Source organism: Callospermophilus lateralis, chromosome 3, assembly GCF_048772815.1.
Source record: "Callospermophilus lateralis isolate mCalLat2 chromosome 3, mCalLat2.hap1, whole genome shotgun sequence".
NCBI classification, from domain to species: domain Eukaryota; kingdom Metazoa; phylum Chordata; class Mammalia; order Rodentia; family Sciuridae; genus Callospermophilus; species Callospermophilus lateralis.
In genome coordinates, this window is record NC_135307.1 from 173,691,744 (window position 1) to 173,707,817 (window position 16,074).

The following is a 16,074-nucleotide window of genomic DNA, read 5'->3' on the forward strand; positions in this document are numbered from 1 at the left end:
CTTCCTGCCTCAGCCTCCCCAGTGGCTGGAATTATGGCATGTACCACTGCCACCAGCAGTTTCCTTATGTTTGAGAAGGGGATAATAATAGTCCTTACTTCAGAGTGTCGCTGTGAGAATGGAATCAATTAATACATGTAAAGCACTTTGAACAATGCATGGCATAAAAGTTAAGCACTCAATAAAAGTTAGGTGCTATTAATAGCAATGTTAACAATAATATTCATCACCAAGCGGAATAAGAGGGAGGGACTGTTGAATCCTGGGACCTGGGCATCCCAGGGAATAATTTTAGAAGTGCCTGGGCAGCTGTTTGTAGCCAAGTTTTCAGCCTCTTCTGTGCAAAGGACATGAGGCTGGGGGCTCTTGGGCAAAAATTCCAGTCCCACTGACCAGTGGCTAGCCTCTAGGGAGGGGAGTTAGGCTCCTTGGAAGGGACACCGTGTTCCTGGCCCTGCCTGACTCTGACTTGGGGAACAAAGGCACGTGTGTGTGGCCAGGGAGGAGGGAGGGGAATGTTTCCCTTTCAAGAGTGGAACAAAGGATCTGAGGCATAGTTGAGTACATTCCAATCCCCTCCCAGGCCAGCTTCCATTCCTCAGATGATTGTCCAACAAGGTTTCAACCTTCTAGCTTCCTCCAGAAAGGTGGCTGGGGGAGGGGTGGCAGGCTCCGTCTTACTCCACCAAACTTCAGAGATCATTCCTAGCAATCTCTGTCCTATGCAGAGGTGGGGTGGGAACTCCTGGGGGAACTCAGTTAATGGATGACACAGGGCACTCCAAGTGACATGTTTAATGCCCTCTATGGGGAGTCCATGACTGACACTGCTTTTGAATGATGAAGCCATGGAGGGAACTCAGGAGTTCCAACTGACCCCCACTGCCTATGGTGGGGTAAGGGAACAGTCTAGCGAAACTGAACAGAAAGGAATTTTCCAGATCTTAAAGGGAGAATCATAGGCTAGAGGAGAGAAGCTAGGTGGAGGGGGAAGGAGGTGGGAGCAAAGAAAGTAAATGACAAGAGGAAAGGGAGGGCCGTGTCCAAAAAAAGTAGTTGGAGAAGCCTCTAGGGACATTATTCCAGTTTCCACACTCCTGCAGGCAGGAATTCGGCTGCTGGGCTGGGACAGGAAGCAGTCCATGGAAGTCATTGCAATGGCATTTCCTGAAGAGCAAGAGAAAACCTCTAGTTCCGAGGGGAGCTCTGGAGTCTGCCCAAAAAGCCCTGTAGCTTGGAGCTCACTGGAAGTTTGGCCTGAGAATCTCATCAGGGATGAAACCAAGTAGCAGAAGGTCCCAAAGGCAGTTTCTTTCTATGAAAACACTATTTGCAAAAATCAATGTTAGAAGTGGTAGGGTAGACAAGTGACTGAAGCGGCCTGGGAAGATGATGGTGCTGCTGCCAGCAACAATTATTTTCTGAGAGCCTTTGGAAATGAATTAACCCACTGACTCTTCAGGAGGAGGTGCTACTGTGCTACTGTTATAGCCATTTATAAGTTAAAAGACTTGTCCAGGTCACAGAGCAACTGAGTAGCGAAGTTGCTTCATCCCTTATACCAGTTGGACTCCCTTACATTTCATCTCTCTCACCTCCTGTGAAATGGGTATAACATCCTTCCTGCTCATTTCTTGGGGTGGTTATAGGGCCTAAAAAGGCAAGGTGGATATGCAAGTGCTTTGTAAGCGGTAATGTGCGAGGCTGAGGCGGAGCTCACAATGGGGTTAATGAAGATGCGGCATCTATTGGCAGGAAACAACCATCCTAAAACATAACTCATGTGAAACGTGCCTTAATGTTAAGTGAAATCTGCCTCAAGGCCAGAGGCTAGTGAGAAACAGCATTCCTAGGCTGTCCACTTCAAGACCTCCATCTTGCAGAGGGGAAACTAGTGCCTAGAGGCTGAAGTGAAAAGTTGAGAGCAGAACTTGGATTTGGACTCCTGGACCACCATGGCACATAAACACTATGCACCTCCTCCCATGTCAGGTGTGTTCTGAGGATGTGTCTGTGTGTCACAATGACTAAAAAAGAGAATAGGTGTTCAAGATCCAGCGTGAAGCACGGTGTTGTACTCCTGTAATCCCAGCAACTTGAGACTAAGGCAGGAAGATAAGTTTGAGGTCAGTCTCAGCAACTTATCCAGGCCCTGTGCTCTAAATAAAAAGGTCGAAGGGCTGGGGCTGTGGCTCAGTAATACAGCGCTTGCCTAGCATGTGTGAGGCACTGGGTTCAATCCTCAGCACCACATATAAATAAATAATAAAGATCTATTGACAACTAAAAAAGTAATTTAAAAAAAAAAAAAGGTTGGAGATGTAGCTCAGTAAAAGTGCACCTGGGTTCTGGGTTCAATTCCCAGTACCACCCCTCCCCCACAAAAAATTTTGGTTAACAGTCTCTGATAAGAGTTCTGTGATAAAAATAATAAAAATTATGACACTAGCATGGTACCAGGCTCCACACATCTCTGGCACATCTCTTTGGGTCCTCATTACCACCCGGTGAAGCAGGTATTATTACTGGCCCCAAAGTTCAGGGAGGTCAAAAGAGTTTGCCCGAGGTCACACAGCTAGCTAGACATGGATGATCTGGAACCTGGCCCCAGACAAACCACAGTTATCAGACAGAAATACCGCTAGAATGACGAAGGAACATTCACCAGGATGTCAAATTTGAGAGAAGTATTCCTGAAAAATAGTTAGCTTATGTAGCCCTGATTTTAGGATCTTCAAGTGGTTGAAAAACCCAACTTCCAAGATGGCTGGGTGGACCCATCAATATACCACATGCAAGCCTAGTTTTGTTTTACGTGCCTCCTTATCACCTCTACCTCCTCTGTCAAAGCTACTAGGTGTTTTTTTTTCTTGGCAGTTGCATGGGCCTCTTCACTAGGCTGCTTGTTGTCACCCTTGCAGAATTCAGAGCATTATCTCCCCTGCTCCAAACCTTTTGCCTTTCTCTCCTTCCAAAGCCAAAGCTTCATCGTGGCTTGTAATGTCCTGGGTGTCCTGACTCCCTGCTACCTCCCTCTCCTCCCCCATCCTCAACTCACCTCCTACCATAGAGCCTCTCAGTGTTTCTTCTCCAGTGACATTGTTCTCCTTGCCCATTCTTGAAAATGACAAGCACATTCCCTCCTGAAACCATTCCCTCTGCTTGAAATACTCTTTCTCTAGGGACCCACACCATCCATCCACTTCATTTCCTTCACGTCTAGGTTTAAATAACACCTGTAGATAATACCTTTGTTAGGACCCCACATACTACTCAAGTACAACAGTAGGGAAACAACAATATGCCAACCAAAAAGTATACTTCATGAATATGCATATATTAGGGATTGAATTGAAACTAGGGGGGCTTTACCACTGAGCTACATCCTCATCCCCAGCTCTTTTTAAGTTTTATTTTGAAGTAGAGTCTTGATAAGTTGCTTATAGGGCTTCATTAAGTTGCTGAGGCTGGTGTTAACTTGTGATTCTCCTGTCTTAGCCTCCTGAGTAGCTGGGATTTCAGGCATGTGCCACCCACCCAGCTTTGGCATACTTTGAATTGGTTATTTTGAGAAACTGCAGGCACAGGAGTAGTTCTGAAATATTGTCCTTTTGTCAAAGACATTGACATCTATCAAGAAAAATCTATGTTAATAAAAGTATCTATAACAGAAAGAGGGCCACTTCAGACAACAGTTTATTACCCAAGCCTTGGAGTCCGCACAAGACAACCTTTACTCAATAGACCTTTCACCCTCACCTTCTCATAATTTGGCTTGCCACTCTCCCCACCATTGCCACCCCCACCACCTCAAATACCAAGACCCTATTCCTTCCTCTCAGTAGATGGGCACACTGTATAAGCTTCGATCATCTAGCCCTTCTTTTGAGTCTCATATTTTGTGAGACTCCCATGCATATTGCAATTAATTATCATGTTTTCCCCTTCCTATTAATCTCTCTTACATCAATTTAATTCACAGCCCAGCCAAACCTAGATGGGTGGAGGAAAGCCATTTCTCATTCCCCTGTATCTTCTTTGGTCATTTTTTTAGACATTACTGGGGATCAAACCCAGGGTCTTGGGCATGCTATTCAAGCATTCCACCACTGAACCACAAACCCTAGGCCTGATCACTTAAACTTGCAGCACCACCCTTCCTTGTCAGGCACACCCTATGCCCCAACCTGCCTTATTTGCTTCAGAGCACTTAAACATCACCTGATACATATATGTATAGTCATGCATCACTTAACAAGGATGGGAGAAATGCGTTGTTGGGAGCTTTGGTTGCTGTGTGAACACCAGGGTATACTTACACAAACTAAGATGAATCCAGTGTCACTACACCATATAATTTTATGGGGCTACTATGGTATACGCAATCTATCATTGATAGAAATGTTGTTATGTAATTATGCATTTTTTGTGTCTCTCCCCACTAAACTGTGAGCTCCATGAGGATAGAAATTTAGTTTTATTTACTGCTATACCCCAGTACTTAGGATAACCTGGTATACAACAAATAACAAATGAAGGATTAGGAAAAGGGCCCTTCCCATAACTGTTACTCTGATCCAACAAATCTGTATCTTTGGAAATTGAGTATCTCATTAGGTGCCTGCTATGCCCAAGACCTGTGCTCAGAACTAAGGAAACAAGTACAGACAAGATGTGGACTCCACCCTTAGGAAGCTCCTAACCCTGAGGTAGGAGTTGTGAGAAATGTCTTCTCTATGCTAACTTAAAAACTCTACCATTATTAGCCTCTTTCCATTTATGCCAGTTTTGCAGGGATCATACCAATAAAAAAAGGAGAAGCCCTTTTTTTGTGTGTACCTGGAATTGAACCCAGGAGATCTTAACCACTGATCCATATCCCCAGATTGTTTTTAATTTTAAGACAGGGTCTTAGTAATTACTAAGTTGCATAGGGCCTTGCTTTGAACCTGTGATCTTCCTGCTTCAGCAACCCAATTTGCTGGGATTACAGGTGTGCGAGCTAGCAACATATTTTCCTGGGTCTTCTCTTGCCCAGGCTAAACAAAAAGATCCAGTGGAACTGTCTGATTCAGGTTGGCCAAGTGGGAATGGTACAGACTATGAGCTGCAGGGACAGCTGAGAAGGTGGTCCAGGACAGTGTGACTCTCAAAGAAAATGGAGGGAATTGGGGAGGACTCCATGAATTTAGGGTGGAGGTTGAGGTGGGGCACAGAATCCTTGGTAAATTAAGACAGTAGAAGATTCTGCTACTGTAGAAGAGCAGCACACTGGGAATTATCCCATATCTATTTAAGCAGTACTAAACCCAGACAAAACCACAATTGCTAAAAAGACAGTCCCATGATAGAAGGCTGGGGATGCTGGAAAAACCAGGAAGGTTGGGCATAGAGGTGAACCTTGAGCCCCCTGGCCTCAGGACAGATATCTGCTAGGGAAGGGTCAGCTAACAACTGCTGCTTCATGCAGCACAAACAAATCTGTTGATGCCCCCTAAGAAAGCCAAGAAAACCCTCCAGGTTCCACTGGGGCCCCATGAAAAAATACCTGGGTAATTTTCAACCAGAAGCTGAAGGGCTCCTTTGGGCTACTGGGGAAATTATTCCTAGGAAGTCTGGAAAATCCTGTGATGGCATAGAGCAACCTACAGTGTACACCCAGAAGAAGTGGGTGTTCCAAGGGGGAGCCCCTAAGATACTTGTACCTCATTTTGGTACCTGAATGAGATTACTAAAAATTTCCATGTTTGGGGTTTCTTAATAGGGTTTCCCCCAAGAAAACCACAGAATTGCCAACACTTGCAAAGGGAGCTGAGGTGCTTCAACGAAGCATAAATCCATGCCAAAGAAGAACAAATAGGCAACAGACAGAACTAGACCACACAGTCATGCAGTCTGGGAAAGGCCAAGTTATGTTTTCTGCCCATACACCGGTGCTTAATGCTCTTAGCATTGGTGCTTCCATCAGACTCAAGAGTTTCTCCAAGGACAGCTATCCAAAAGTATCCTGGACCACCTCCGTCCTCACCCACCTTCCCAATGGAAAGCCCATACAACATTCTAGTGAATATTTCCGGAACTGGTTATTTTTCTTAAGGAATAACTCCAGGGACAAAGTTCAGTTCCCTGAGGGAGGAAGCCCATTCATTAAAAGAAGTGCTTCTACCCTTCAATTAAGGTAGGGGAAGGGCTTTTATTCTAGATCCTTTACTAGAGTCAAGCTATGGCAGCTGGCTATCATTATTGCATTTTACAGGTGGGAGAGACAGACAAGAGAGACCAACAGGTTCAGCATTTCTCCAAGTGACTCAGGCAGGTGGTAGGGTGGCTAGAAGCTGAAATTCCAATCCTTGGAGCATCACCCTGCAATTAAGCCACCTCCCTGCACATGCACCACTGTCATCTATTGGCAGGGCCTGCGAAGGCTTTAAGGATGAAAAAACCAACAAGAAGCCCATTTTGATGGGGGAAAACACTGATATCCACTTGACACCTGCCATGTCTGAGTTTTACTGGTGCCAGAACCTGAGGCTACCCACACCTTTGTAGGAACCTGCTACTGGTGACAAAGGCACTGTCCTTCCCACAGCTACCTGAACAATACAAGGACCACAGCCCAGCATAAGCACTTTCATAAGAATGTTTTGACCCAACAGCATCTCTGGCTCTCTATGTCCATCCATCCAGGTTACTTTATTACTCTCTGGACCTGAGATGGATGGAAAGTGTTTAGGCTTCAGAGTTAGGCCAATTTTGATATAAAGTCTCAGATAGTTGACTGGCTGAGAGACTACCTGAGGTCAGCCACTAAGCCACTAGGAGATTTGTGTGTAAACCGAATGAACACACCTATCTTGGAAGTTTCCTGTGTGGAATATATAAAAGAGCATGTCATTTCCATGACAGAAGATAATCGTGTCTGGCTTATGGCCAGCACCTAGTACACTGCCTGCCTTATAGTAGATGCTCAATAAATAGGTTGCATAAGTAAAGGATTTAACACAATGCATAAGAGGTACTCAATAAAGGCCAATTTCCTTCCCCTTTTCCTGTAGGGATGCTAAATTTAGAGCATATCCCTGGGTGGAACAGCCCAGTAACTCCTACACTCAAGGCTCTCGCAGCTGCAGCCTCCAGGAAGGTTCTGAGATGCCACTGCAGCAGCCAGTCTGTGCAGCTCGGAGCAGGACAACACCTGAGAGGGAAGTTGGCAGGTCTCTTCTACCCAGGCTCAAAGGATCCTGAGTCAAATATTCTTTCCCCCTCTGGCCTCAGGGGAGGAAGGCATGCCCAGAAATGGTTCTGACATAACTGGCTCTTCTGCACACATCCCCTCTGTTCACCAAGAGGAAGTGACATGTGGTATGTTGTCCAACAGGCTCTGATAATTCTCGAGCAGAGATGGAAGATGGAATTTCAATCCAGTGGAAACCTAACAAACTTGCCCAAAGCTGCTGTGTCTAAGCCTCCTTTCACATGCAACACTGGGCAGCTGGCAATTCTCTGGTTAGGGTAGCTCTCTACAGAGGCAGGCTGGCAGATCAGGCACCTCTACCAGACTGACTACCTTTTGTTGATAGCTGATAACCCACCTGGTATTAGGACCAGGGGCCAAAGACAATAGTCAGGCAAAGTGGGCAAAGGGCTCAAGTCCCTACCTGGAGATGCCTCAGAGGGTGTGTCTGAAATGCTGTAATCCTGTCCCTCCTGTAATCAGCTGAACAAATATTTGCCCCAAAAGAGAATCAAAGCAGGAGGGAAGAGAGGACGTCACTACACAAACTATTTAATCATTTATCCCCCCAGGGAGTTCATTTACAGATTGGCTTTCAAATCTGGTCACCCTTAGCTTTAAAGAGACCACCGCCTCCCACCATTTTATCTCCCCCAACTCCACCCAGTCATCTGACCTCCATTGACTTTACCCCCTAGCCTTTTACAAGAGCTGGCAGTGGGGAAGAGTTGATAAAGTTGAAAAGAAATGGGAAATGAGAGAGGGTGTGGATTCCAGGGCAAACCCAGGAGTTCTCCAGCTCAGTGGTAGTGAAGTGCTGCCACGCCCTAGGCAGGGCCTAGGACAATCGCATTCTTGACATTCCTGAGTCCAGGGTGCAAGGCCCCTTCCACCTCAGCTCCTTCAATAGATGACTTATTTTCTACAGCCTGTTGGTTTTCTGAATATTCTAAAGGAACAGAATACCTCTCATATCTCCCTGCCTAGGGGGCCTGGGGGCTTAAGCAAGGAAACAGGACAGAGTTCACTAGAGAAGAGTAAAAATCACCCATGGGATCACCAGAAAAGAAGCTCTCATCTGTGTCATGCTGACTTGGTGATGGGCAGGGGGATTCCAAAAGAAGCTTGCTGGTATCAGTTACTGTGTTCATGTTATCTCCAAGATTTACAATAGTCTGCAAGGCAAGAAGAGCTTGCCACATTTTTAGTGGAAGAAACTAAGGCTTAAGAAGGTAAACCAGGGGCTGGGTTTGTGGCTCAAAGGTAAAGCGTTTGCCTAGTATGCATGAGGCACTGGGTTCGAACCTCAGCACCACACAAAGTAAAATAAAGACATTGTGCCCACCTATAACTTAAAAAAAAAAAAAAAAAAAAAGTGAACCAGCCTGTCCAAAGTCACACAGTTAACATAGTTAAGTGACAGGGCCAGGACTTATACCCCTGGTCCAGTCTGTTACCACATCTTAATGTTCTTCAGAGCCCCACAGACCAGGTTCTTGCTTTGCCAGCAAATAGTGCTTGATGAAGAGGCCTCTGGGTTCTGGCCGGAAAGTAAATGCAGAGCAGCTGGAGCTCCCCAACCGACCCTGAGCAGTGAGGTGCAAAGTCCCAGGGCTTATGTGTGACACAGCAAGAGCTTTACAAATAGGCCAACCATGCAGAAAGTTGCACACTTTAGGTAAAATGAACTCGGGGACACAACACAAACACAACTGGCACAGCCTACCCTGCCCTAAAATCAGAAGATCCTCAGCCATCCAAGCCAGCGGGAACTCCTGCCTGGTCAAGTGGTCTGAGAAGAGGACTGTGCATGCAAACTCTGAAATAAAGGGAACCTGATTTGGGGAAGGGAAGCCAGGATAGGACTGACACCGTTGTAGGATAAAGGATGAAGGGGCTTGTGGGCTATCAGATCCTCTAGGCACTATATTCACCACCCCTCTGCATGGTGAACCATTGGATCAAGGGGAAGGAAACACCAAATGAACTCCTCAGTCTCAAAGCTTTTGAGCCAAATGAACACATAGGCTATGTTAGTCTTTGCTAAGAAACTGGAACACAAGTATAAAAGAGTGGGGTCATATGGGTGACCATAATGAAAAGATGCGGTTCCTTCAGGAACTGGGTTATCCAGATTTCCAAACAGTTCACCTTCTTGTGGTGAAATGAAGCTAGGCAGTTCTCCTAACAATCAACATCTCCCACAATCACCAACACAAGCAGAAAGAGAGACGGGAGGGTTGTTGGAGGTCTTCAAAGAAAAGGGACACACAAGGGGCGTGGTTCTTACCCAGCCGCCGTTCTCCTGGATCCAAGGCTCTAGGTGGTCATTCAGGTAAGTGGCCATCCAACTTGCGATCCGACTCACCAATACCTGCATCTCCTTGTCTACGCTTTCCACGCACAGTGCCCCGCCGAAGGAGAAAAAGGCCACAATGCGACCCCAGTTTACCCCATCCCGGAAGAGTTCGTTCACTACCTGTTCAAAGCTCTGATATGCTGTCCCCGGGGTGATGTGGAGCTGGGATGTCAGGTCACTGAATGCCCGCCGGTACCGCAGTTCAAACTCGTCGCCTGCCTCCCTCAATGCTTGCTTCACTGCTGCCATGGGGATCACCTCCCGGGCATCCAAACTGCTGCTGTGACCAGTAGCTCCATTTACCGCGGGGCTGTCCGCCAGATGCCAGGATGGGTTGCCATTGATGGCACTGGGGGTCTCCACCTCTGATTCAGTCCCTTCTGGGGCTTCAGTCCTGTTCTCTTCCACATCGATAAACTGACTCCAGCTGTATCCTTTCTGGGAAAGCTTGTAGGAGAGAAAGTCAACCACCAGCTCCCGGTTGCTCTGAGACATTTTTATAATAGAGATGGGCTCAACCAGTCCATTGTCCAAAACACCTGCTCACTCACTGAGTCTGGTCTCTGCTTAGTGATTCTCTTCTAAGATCCAAAGCCAAGATAAGGTTCTGAAGAGAGAGAAAGAGCTTCAGGAAAAAAAAAAATTAATATGCATGTCATTTATCCTACAACATCTCATTCCCCCTTCAGGTACCCGAACTGGTTTCTTTGTGGCTCTTGTGAAGGTCTGGGTCCAGGTTCCAAGAGACTTCAATGAAGTCAAATTGAAAGAACCAGCAGGCTTTGAATCATCCCATCGGTCTCTTTCACCCCGGCCACCCCCTTTTCTCCGAAATACCTTCCTCGGAAAGTCACCCCCATGGGCAGTCTGCACCCCCCCCCACGCACCACCTACATTCAAATCCGTCTCAGGCGACAGCAGGCAGGTGCAGCCCCCGGAAGATCTTTTGTATCATAGGTCGGGAGAGGAGGTGGCGGCCGGGTTGACGGTATCTCAGCCGGCCTCACGGCGGCTGGCAAAAAAAACAGCTCCAGCCAGAGGGATCATGCGACCTGGTAGGCTGGGAGCCCAAAAGGCGACACAGGAATTGCGAAGCTCAGGAACCTGCCCCCTCGCTGGCTTCCTCCTCGCATCGCCAGGATCGAGGACAGCCTCTCCGCTCGGCAACCGCGGCCTCCAGCCACCCGGGAGCCCAGCCCCCTCGCTCTTGCACGCCCCTTGGCTCTCCGCCTCCTACTGGGAGTCAGGAGAACTCTCCCGGAGGTGGCTGGTATGGGTTCAGTGGAGTTTTTTTTTCTCCCCCCTCCTATTTAAGTACCAGCCCTGGGTGAGGCTTCCGAAACCCTGAAGGGACTCAAGGTTTCAATGGGTCTCAAGGTTTCGATGAACGACGCAGGGGGAGGAAATCTGCCTCGGATCTGCGATCTGACTTTGAAAAGGCCACCCCCGGGCCTTTCCGGGAGGCTGAAGGCCAGAGACCCCCCACACACGTCGCTGGTTTTCTTTGAATTCCCCAAAGGCCCTGGATGTGGCGGTGGGGGATTGCCAGGTCCTCCATTCCCCGCCCGGACACAATGGCCGCCGGCGCCCTGCACAAAGACGGGGTGAAGAGGAGGCGCTGGGCCTCTCCTCCGGTCAGGAAGAGGAGTCTAGGCCTGCTCTAGACCCCCCACAGCTGAGACCACGTTTTCCTGGGGACAGGCCCAACGCGGCTTTCTTGAGCCCCAGGGAGGGCTCAGGGGCTGGGGGAAGCACCTCTCCCGAGCCCAGGGTGGGTGGGCTACCGCCTTGCGGCTTCTCGCGCTTGCTAGGCCGGGTACCCGCCGAGCCACCGCCCCGTTGCTAGGCAACCGCCCTCCCTCAGGGGCGCCCCCTAGACCTTTATGGGAGGAGGGGTCTCGCCCCCGGCGGCCCGCCCCATCTGAACCAATCAGCGAGTCCAGTCGGCACGGAAGCGGGACGGCGAAAGTTCCCATTGGGCGCATTGCCTGTCACGCACAGGGAAGGCGGCGCTCTCACCTGCGAGCCCAGGGAGCCGTGGGGGGCCACATCCCCCTTCATCGGCCGGGTGGTTTCCAAACGGGAGGGCTCTTCACAGCCGAGTTCCGAGCCGCGGACCCGGGCCGGCCTACCTGGCGGACTGCTCACGCCGTCTGTCTTGAACAAACCGGCCTCAGTTTCCCCTGAAGAGACCGGGGGGAACTTGCAAGCTCAGTCACTTCCGGTGCCGAGGCGGCGCGCGCGAGCCCGAGACGCAAAAGGAGCGCGCGTCTTAAATGATTGGCGTCAAGACCTGGGATAGAGCACCCCCTTGCGGAAGGCCTAAGGAATCCCGAGACGCAAAGAATCAATGTTTATATTCACATTTCCATTCATTCGTTCAAATTCATCCATAGTTTGTATACAAAAGAAAAAAAAAAAAAAAGGTCACGTTGTGCCTAAACACTTTTTTCTCTGAAGTCCAGCTCTGCTAATTGGGCAAGTTTCTTAGCTGCACTGTATCTTCATTTCCTCAACTATAAATGGGTAATAGAACCAGCCTCTTACTGATTGCAAAGATTAAGTAAATCCCGCAGAACAGTGTATGGTCCGTAATCTATGCTGCATCAATTCATTCAGCAAATGGTTATTGTTTGAGCTTTAGGATCAAGGCATGGTCTCGTTTTCACTAAAACTTGTCTAGAGGTAGAATAATCGCAAATAGTGACTAATGCTATGAAAAAAGTAAATTAGGGTATTGTAATGAAAATGGTAAAGAGAGAGGGTCTTCTTTAGAGTGGGTGGTCTAAGATGTAAGCCCCACTTTTCCTGCCGAGAGAGGCATTTTCAATGATTTTTATGTAGGGTGGCCAGGGCTGGCCTCTTTGCAAAGATGATTGAATCCAGGTATTTGTTTGTTTCCTTGAGATGCTAGGCAAGTATTCTACCACTGAGCTACATCCCCAGTCCTGAACCCAAGGTTGAAAATGCAACGGATGGTTAAGCGCCTAGGCAACATCAATTTAGGCAGAGGGAAGCACATGTGCAAATATTGTGAGTTAGGAAGATGTTGGCTTGTTCCAAAACTGAAACAGAAGCAGTGTGGCTAGAATGAGGGCAAGTATACTGGGGAAGGAGTTTGAAAATTGACCTTGGAAATGAACTGAAATTGATTCTAAAAATTGAAGCTTTGTTCTTATTGTTGTTTGTTTTGTTCAGTTCTCTCTCTCTCTCTCTCTCTCATAACAATACTGGGGATTGAACCTACCACTGAACTACATCCTGAGACCTTTTTATTTTTTAGAGATATGTTCTCAGTAAGTTATCCAGGCTGGCTTGAACTTGTGATCCTCCTGTCTCAGCTTCAAGATGACTAGAATTATACACATGCACCACCGCACCTGGTTCAAATTACTTTTAAAGAGGATATAGCTGGCATCACCTCATGTGCCAAAGAAATCATATAAAAGAGTGTGGACTCATTTTAAATTTTAAATTTTGAAACAGTCTCCCTAAATTGCTAAGTCTAGCCTCAAAATTGTGAATCTCGTGCCTCAGCCTCCTGGATAGCTAGGATTACAGGTGTGCGGCCACCTTGCCCAGTGAAAATATTTTATGTAAATTTAGTTGATTAAAAATAGATATATCCTGGGGCTGGGATTGTAGCTCAGTGGTAGAAAGTGTGCCTAGTATGTGCGAGGCACTGGGTTCGATGAAGCACTGGGTTCGATTCTCAGCACTGCATATAAATAAGTAAAGGTCCATCAACAACTAAAAAAAAAAAAAAAAAAAAAGATATATCCTGTTCCTGCAGATAGGCAGAATCACAGCCTTTGGAACTGGAGTCTCCTGTGTTTCTTTGCCAGCAAAGCAATAAACTTTCTTTTTCCTTTTTCTAAATTCTAAAAATATATATATATATATATATATATATATATATATATATATATGTATATATCTCCTCAGGGTGTAGTTTAGTAACAGAGTACTAGCTTAGTATTCACAAGGCCCTGGGAAAGGAAGGGTACAGAAACCTAAATAAAAAAGAGCATGGAATAGAAACTAAGTCCTCTTCCACCTGCTTTTCAGTTCCCAGCTTCTATCACATAGGTATAGGTCATCACTTATAACCTATTTCTTGGTTTGCATTCCCAAGGTGTGTTCAAGAGAATATTTATGGGCTGGGGATGTGGCTCAAGCAGTAGCGCGTTCACCTGGCATGCGTGCGGCCCGGGTTCGATCCTCAGCACCACATACAAACAAAGATGTTATGTCCACCGAAAACTAAGAAAAATAAATATTAAAATTCTCTCTCTTAAAAAAAAAAGCTTTAAAAAAAAGAGAATATTTATGTGTATAAAAGTTGTATTCAAGCAGTAGCCTGATATAAACACTTCTGTACTTTGCTTTTTACACTGGGCTCTACATTTTGAAGATGGCTCAACTTTTTTTTTTTTTCTTTTTTAGTACCAGGGAGTGAATGCAGGGGTTCTCAACACAGCCACATCCCTGACCCTTCTTTTATCTTTTGAGATGGGTTTTGCTAAGTTGATTAGGTCTTGCTAAGTTGTTGAGGCTTGTTTCAAACATATGATCCTCCTGCCTCAGCCTCCTGCTGGGATTACAGGTATGCACTCCCCACCCCCTCAGAATTGTGTGTGTGTGTGTTTATGGTGTTGGTGATGCCAGGCAAGCACTTTACCAACTGAGCTATATCCCCAGCCCAACCATGCTCTTTTGCTACTGTGCTATACCCCCAGATCCTCATAAAAATTAGCTTTAGCACTGGAAGTGTAGCTCTGTGGTAGAGGGAATACCTAGCATGTGAAAGGCCCTGGGTTTGATCCACAGCACCACAAAAAAATAATAACTTTATAAGGACACATTGTGATCCAATTGCCCATTCCTGTACTTGAGAACATCAGTTTTCACCTGATTGGCAAGGATAAAAAAGGTTGATAACACAATGTATAGTGTTATAGGTACTAGAATTGAACCCAGGTGTGCTTTACCACTGAGTTACATTTTCAATACTTTTTAATTTTTTTATTTTGAAACAGGATCTTGCTAAGTTGCTGAGGCTGGCCTTGAACTTTCCATCCTCCTGCCTCAGCCTTCTGAGTAGCTAAAATTATAGTCATGGGCCATCATGGCCCAACATTAGTTAATTTTGTTTTATTTTGATGAATATTGACAAAGTAATCCATGTAGCTTTTTTTGTTTGTTTGTTTTGATTGGTACTGGGGATTGAACTCAGGGGCACTTAGCCTCTGAACCACACCCCCAGCCCTATTTTGTATTTAGAGACGGGGTCTCACTGAGTTGCTTAGTACCTCACTGTTGCTGAGGCTGGTTTAGAACTTGCAATCCTCCTGCCTCAGCCTCCCAAGCTATTGGGATTGTAAGCCTGTGCCACCACACCCAGCTGTATCCATTTATTCTCTCATCATTAAATAAGAGTGCTTATTTCCTCACATCTTGAGCTATTCATTGTGTTATCAAATTTTTTTATCCTTGCCAACAGGTAAAAACTGAGAGGCACCTTTATTTTTCATTTCTTTTTATTATTGTGAGTGAGCTTAAGCAATATATCATATGTTTTAGTTCTTCTGGAAGGGTGGATCTTGAATTCTTCATTTATATTTTTTATTGTTTGCTCCTTTTTCAGTTCGTCTTCCTATTCAACTTTTCTCTCATTACTTATTTTTCTACATATGAATAATAGATATTTTTCCAATTTATTATCATGAAAAAAGCTTTTATTTTCTATGTGTCTTAATTTATCAGTTTTTCTAGGTTTTACGACATACTTAAAAAAAAAAAAAAACATTCTTGAGGCTGGGATTGTGGCTCAGTGGCAGAGCGCTTGCCTACCATGCGGGAGGCACTGGGTTTGATCCTCAGCACCACATAAATGTAAAATAAAGATATTGTCCACCTAAAACTAAAAAATAATATTAAAAAAATTGGGGCTGGGGATGTGGCTCAAGCGGTAGCGCGCTCTCCTGGCATGCATGCGGCCCAGGTTCGATCCTCAGCACCACATACAAACAAAGATGTTGTGTCCGCCGAGAACTGAAAAATAAATATTAAAAAATTCTCTCTCTTTCTCTCTCTCTTTCTCTCTCTCCCCTTTAAAAAAAAAATTATCCAGTTCAATATTATAAAAAAACACTCTGTTTCTTCTAGTTTTTACATGGTTTCATCTTTTACGTTTAAATCCACTGAACACTCTCTTAATATGAAGTGTGAGGTAGAAATCAAAAACTTTTTTCCAAATGACTATAAAATTATGATCATATTGTCATCATCTTTTCCCTACTGACTTGAAATACCTTCATTGTCAGAAACTACATTCCTAAGTATATTGGGTCAATTTTGAACTTTCTATTTTATTCCATAGGTTGGGAGTATATATACCTCAGTGGTAGAGCCCTTGCCTAATATGCATGAGGCCTTGATTTGTTCCCAGCATGGTTAAAAAAAAAAAAAGAGGCTATTT

At 45.8% G+C, this 16,074-nt stretch overlaps 1 protein-coding gene across 4 annotated transcripts in view; it reads right to left on the reverse strand.

Moving 5' to 3' along the window:
* Bcl2l1 (BCL2 like 1) overlaps nucleotides 1-11,812 on the reverse strand; it is a 52,997-nt gene extending 41,185 nt beyond the window's left edge. The window contains exons 1-2 of one of the 4 annotated variants that reach the window (XM_076849027.1): nucleotides 11,613-11,812; nucleotides 9,525-10,200 (exon numbers count right to left, since the gene is read on the reverse strand). In XM_076849027.1, coding sequence (XP_076705142.1) covers nucleotides 9,525-10,088 — 564 coding nt within the window. In that variant the 5' untranslated portion in view covers nucleotides 10,089-10,200; nucleotides 11,613-11,812. Of the gene's footprint in view, nucleotides 1-9,524; nucleotides 10,219-10,487; nucleotides 10,903-11,612 lie in introns of those variants that run through there. The other 3 variants (XM_076849025.1, XM_076849024.1, XM_076849023.1) reach the window with 3 other exon arrangements.
* Nucleotides 11,813-16,074: the final 4,262 nt, after the last annotated feature.